Genomic DNA, 6,126 nt, shown 5'->3' on the forward strand with positions numbered 1-6,126 from the left:
GATGAGACTTTTACTTTTAGGTGATTTCAAACTAAGTACTACCACCAGAACCACCGCACCACCAGCACCATCACCACAACCACCACCAGCACCACCACTATCACCACAGCTCTCACCACCACCACAATCACCACAACCACCACCAGCACCACCACTATCACCACAGCTCTCACCACCACCACAATCACCACAATCACCACAACCACCACCAGCACCATCACTATCACCACAGCTCTCACCACCACGACAATCACCACAACCACCACCAGCACCACCACTATCACCACAGCTCTCACCACCACCACAATCACCACAATCACCACAACCACCACCAGCACCACCACTATCACCACAGCTCTCATCATCACAACAATCACCACAACCACCACCAGCACAACCACTATCACCACAGATCTCACCACCACCACCATCACCACAACCAACACCAGCACCACCACTATCACCACAGCTCTCATCATCACCACCTTCACCACAACCACCACCAGCACCACCACTATCACCACAGATCTCACCACCACGACAATCACCACAACCACCACCAGCACCACCACTATCACCACAGCTCTCATCATAACAACAATCACCACAACCACCACCAGCACAACCACTATCACCACAGATCTCACCACCACCACCATCACCACAACCAACACCAGCACCACCACTATCACCACAGTCTCTCATCATCACCACCTTCACCACAACCACCACCAGCACCACCACTATCACCACAGATCTCACCACCACCACCATCACCACAACCAACACCAGCACCACCACTATCACCACAGCTCTCATCATCACCACCTTCACCACAACCACCACCAGCACCACCAATATCACCACAGCTCTCATCATCACCACCATCACCACAACCACCACCAGCACCACCACTATCACCACAGATCTCACCACCTCCACCATCACCACAACCACCACCAGCACCACCACTATCACCACAGATCTCACCACCACCACCATCACCACAACCACCACCAGCATCACCACTATCACCACAGATCTCACCACCACCACCATCACCACAACCACCACCAGCACCACCACTATCACCACAGATCTCCCCACCACCACCATCACCACAACCACCACCAGCACCACCACTATCACCACAGATCTCACCACCACCACCATCACCACAACCACCACCAGCACCACCACTATCACCACAGCTCTCACCACCACCACCATCACCACAACCAACACCAGCACCACCACTATCACCACAGCTCTCACCGCCACCACCATCACCACAACCACCACCAGCACCACCACTATCACCACAGATCTCACCACCACCACCATCACCACAACCACCACCAGCACCACCACTAACACCACAGATCTCACCACCACCACCATCACCACAACCACCACCAGTACCACCACTAACACCACAGATCTCACCACCACCACCATCACCACAACCATCACCAGCACCACCACTAACACCACAGATCTCACCACCACCACCATCACCACAACCACCACCAGCACCACCACTAACACCACAGATCTCACCACCACCACCATCACCACAACCATCACCAGCACCACCACTAACACCACAGATCTCACCACCACCACCATCACCACAACCACCACCATCATCACAACCACCACCACTATTCTAACCACGACCACCACCACTATGACCACTACCCTCACCCCACCACAACTACCACCATCAGCTCCAAAACCACCACCACTATCACTACTAACACCAACACCACCACAATCACCACCACCACCACCAGATTATAAAAGCGTGAGAATCCACTTATTGTTTTCAAGTAAAGACCCTTATCTTAGCCAACCCCACTCAGTACGTCAATTTAACCATTTCCATACCAACCATAGGAAAATCGCCACATTCGTTACGATCCAACCGACAATTTTCTCATTCTAATTTCTCTTTTACATCACAAAAATGTAAAGAAATGCTTTGATTACAGCTATAAATACTAAACACTGTGTTGTAGAGCTCATTTTGATGAACAACATCCTGGATAGAACGCTACTTGTTACTTTTTTGTTTGAGTAAGAAAAGTCTATTTTTGTATCGGGTGGGTGTGAAATTTCGGGGGAAATTCTAAAAATGGTTGGTATGGAGAGAGTTAAAGAGTTGAAAAGAAAACAAGTATACTACGATCAATCAATTCCCAAAGCGACAAACATTTTCTCTCCAATCTTGTCAAGACAAACATAACAAGAATGAAAATGTACGAAGCAACTTTTCTTATTTTAGGATTTCAACTGGTGGTCCTGTCTTACAGCGCTATGATCCGACGTGGAAGTAAGATACACAACGGATATAAAGATAAAGGGAGTAAATCTGACACAATGTTGTTCATTCATGAGTCAGATTTACTCCATTTATCTTTATCTCCATTTTATTGACTCATTTTAGGCACCTCTAGTTATTAAGAAACACAAACTTGAAATCGCTCTAGCTATATGTACAATCTTCCATTTATATGTTTTCTTGTTGTTGAAGATGTTTTTGTTGTTATTATTGTTGCTGTTATTGTTGTTTTTCTTCTTCTTCTTCTTCTTCTTCTTCTTCTTCTTCTTCTTCTTCTTCTTCTTCTTCTTCTTCTTCTTCTTCTTCTTCTTCTTCCTCCTCCTCCTCCTCCTCCTTCTCCTCATTCATTACAAGGATAATAAATGATAAATAATGATGATGATGGTGATGGTGATCATGATGATGATGATGATGATGATGATGATGATGATGATGATGATGATGATGATGATGATGATGATGATGCTGATGATGATGATGATGATGATGAGGATGATGATGAAGATAATGATGATAATGGTAATGGTGATGGTGATGATGAAGATAATGAAGATGTTAATGTAGCCATCTGATTTACCTCGACTTGTTACCGTCTTGAAACTATAGGTCAAATATTCCTTTATCTTCACCGGACGTGAATTGATCTTTTGTCCCGTCTGCTAGGATTTCAATAGCTCAGTTGGTAGAGCACTCGTTTCACACACAAAGGGACCAAGATCGATCCCGGAAACTGTCCAGATTTTGTTTAAATCCCCTGTCCACCAAGCACTATCTATAGATAGTTCGAAGATGACGTCACTCGTGTCTTCGTTATTGTTTTTTGCCATCCGCGTTTATGAGTAATGCTCACTGAACTGTATTAACCCGACTATAAACGTTCATGGTTGCACACAGTTTTGTGTGTTGGTCCGTTATACTTCCGGATGGCAATGTTATGAGCTTCTTAGCCAAGCGCATACTATCTATAGCGTAAAGAAGAAAAATTACAAAGTATTGTGGTCGATGCAAAATCGACTTAATGTCACTAACAACTCTAGTGTTCGAGCCAAGTGGATTCAATAGTCTGATGTCACGTCGCCCAGCAACGGCGGCCATCGTGGTTCTAAACAAAGAAAATCAGTACTTTTTATTCTTCATGCTAGCTAGAACTTTTCATATGTCTTGTGATCAGAATGTATAAAAGTCAAAACATGATCATATTTATAATGTTTTTCTCCTCTGGATACACTTTTATGCTCGTCGGAGAAATATTTCATAAGGGCGTCCGCCAATGTTCCGATAGTTTAGAGCCAGTTACTAAGTTACCATGCGTCATTACGAGGGAAGTGACGTCATGACTGTTGAAGCATATCAGAAGGTTATGAAGATATAAACATCAACGCGTGAGCACAGATTGTGGACCGGACTACAGATAGTATGCGCTTGGCTAAGAAGCTCACAACAATGTCATCCGGAAGTATAACGGACCAACACACAAAACTATGTGTAACCTTAAACGTTTATATGTTAATACCGTTTAGTGAGAAGTACTCATAAACGGGGATGGCAAAAAATAATAACACAGACCTGAGTGACGTCAACTTCATTCTATCTATAGATAGTATGCGCTTGGCTAAGAAGCTGACAACATTGACATCCGGAAATATTACTGACCAACCCACAAAATTATGTGTAACCTTAACCGTTTATAACAAAGTCATGAGTGACGCCAACTTCATTCTATCTATAGTGCGGCTATGTGGTCTAGTTGTATGTCACTCGCTTTCGGATCGGAAGGTCCTGGGTTCGAGCCTCGAGCTCGGCACATAGTTGAGTCCTTGGAAAAGGCTCTTTACTCACATTCTCTCACCGTACTCAAGTGTAAAATGAGTACCTGTCCGTTAACAGCGTTGTCTTTGTCCGAAAAATTGTAATATCGTCTAACAGATGTCATGTCCAGTCCTAATGTTAAATGTTGCTGTTGACCAGGGGCCCCTTGTAAAGCGCTTTGAGCACATTTAGTGGATATTGCGCTATATAAAGCTGAAATTTTTAATTATTTTTTTTTAGTAAGCCACGTTCAGACGTAGCCATCGTGAAGTTATAGCCTGACACTGAAACCCAAAAAGACTGGCATTTTGACGTCATTATTTTGGTTTTTGCACCGCCGAGTGAGTTGTCGTTAGTAGTGCTCATGGAAACAAGTGGTCCCATTGGTTGAACTATTGAATACAACTCACGATTTGTTTTCTTTTATGGCCAAAGACTGGCATTTTGACGTCATTTTTCGTCAGTGTTAGGCTATAGATAGTATGCGCTTGGCTAAGAAGCTTATAACATTGCCACCCGGAAGTATAACGGACCAACACACAATACTGTGTGTATCCATGAACGTTTATAGTCGGGTTAATACAGTTCAGTGAGCATTACTCATAAAATCGGATGGCAAAAAACAATAACAAAGATCTGAGTGACGTCATCTTTGAACTATCTATAAGTTAACGATGGCTACGGTTTTAGTGTCAGGCCGTAGCCATCGTTATGTTATAGCCTGATACTGAAACCCAAAAAGAATGGCATTTTGACGTCATTATTTTGGCTTTTGCACCGCCGAGTGAGTTGTCGTTAGTAGTGCTCATGGAAACAAGTGGTCCCATTGGTTGAACTATTGAATACAACTCACGATTTGTTTTCTTTTGTGGCCAAAGACTGGCATTTTGACATCATTTTTTGGTCAATGTTAGGCTATAAGTTAACGATGGCTACGGTTTTAGTGTCAGGCTATAGATAGTATGCGCTTGGCAAAGAAGCTCATAACATTGCCATCCGGAAGTATAACGGACCAACAGACAAATCTGTGTGTATCCATGAACGTTTATAGTCGTGTTAATACAGTTCAGTGAGCATTACTCATAAACGCGGATGGCAAAAACAATGACAAAGATCTGAGTGACGTCATCTTCGAACTATCTATAAGTTAACGATGGCTACGGTTTTAGTGTCAGGCTATAAGTTAACGATGGCTAGGGTTTTAGTGTCAGGCTATAAGTTAAGGATGGCTACGGTTCAGACTCCATACGTTTTTATTCTGTCTTCCTGCTTCCCTCCCTCCCTGGCCGTGTCTGTCTGACAGCTGAAAGTTGCCCGGCAGTAACAGTGAATGCCAACAAACCAAAGAGTGAATGCACTGGAGATTGCTCATATTGTGCTGAGATGGAACAAATGGAATGTTGTCCCGATGAATGTGGAACATACAGCTGTTTCAATGTCGTTAACGATTGTGTGTAAGTAGACACTGTCAATTTGTCCTCATGATGGCTGCAACAGCAGATGCAGCATCGTTAACTTCATCATCATCATCATCATCATCGTCATCATCATCATCATCATCATCATCATCATCATCATCATCATCATCATCATCATCATCATTAACTTCTTCTTCTTCTTCTTCTTCTTCTTCTTCTTCTTCTTCTTCTTCTTCTTCTTCTTCTTCTTCTTCTTCTTCTTTTTCTTCTTCTTCTGTAAGCGAGCATTGAATTATCGCACTACAGGCGTCCCGTCAGCCTTACATGCTTTGTGTTGCTATTACAAAGGGACACATTTTAAAGTGCTTTGAGCATGTTTAGTGAATTTTACAGTAACCATCGTCAAAAGACAAGTCTTTGGCCACAAAAGAAAACAAATCGTGAGTTGTATTCAATAGTTCAACCAATGGGATCTCTTGTTTCCTTGAGCTCAACTAACGACAACCCTTTTGACGCTGCACAAACCTAAAAAATAACGTCAAACTACTGTAAGTC

At 43.3% G+C, this 6,126-nt stretch overlaps 1 protein-coding gene across 1 annotated transcript in view; it reads left to right on the plus strand.

The window, feature by feature from the left end:
* Window positions 1-2,203: 2,203 nt before the first annotated feature.
* LOC144958856 (uncharacterized) overlaps window positions 2,204-6,126 on the plus strand; it is a 4,984-nt gene continuing 1,061 nt past the window's right edge. Inside the window, exons 1-2 of the mRNA XM_078891105.1 lie at window positions 2,204-2,335; window positions 5,457-5,607. Coding sequence (XP_078747231.1) covers window positions 2,254-2,335; window positions 5,457-5,607 — 233 coding nt within the window. The 5' untranslated portion in view covers window positions 2,204-2,253. The remainder of the gene's footprint in view (window positions 2,336-5,456; window positions 5,608-6,126) is intronic.

Source organism: Berghia stephanieae, chromosome 13 (assembly GCF_034508935.2).
Source record: "Berghia stephanieae isolate SIO BIC M18660-M18661 chromosome 13, UCSD_Bste_1.3, whole genome shotgun sequence".
NCBI lineage: Eukaryota > Metazoa > Mollusca > Gastropoda > Nudibranchia > Aeolidiidae > Berghia > Berghia stephanieae.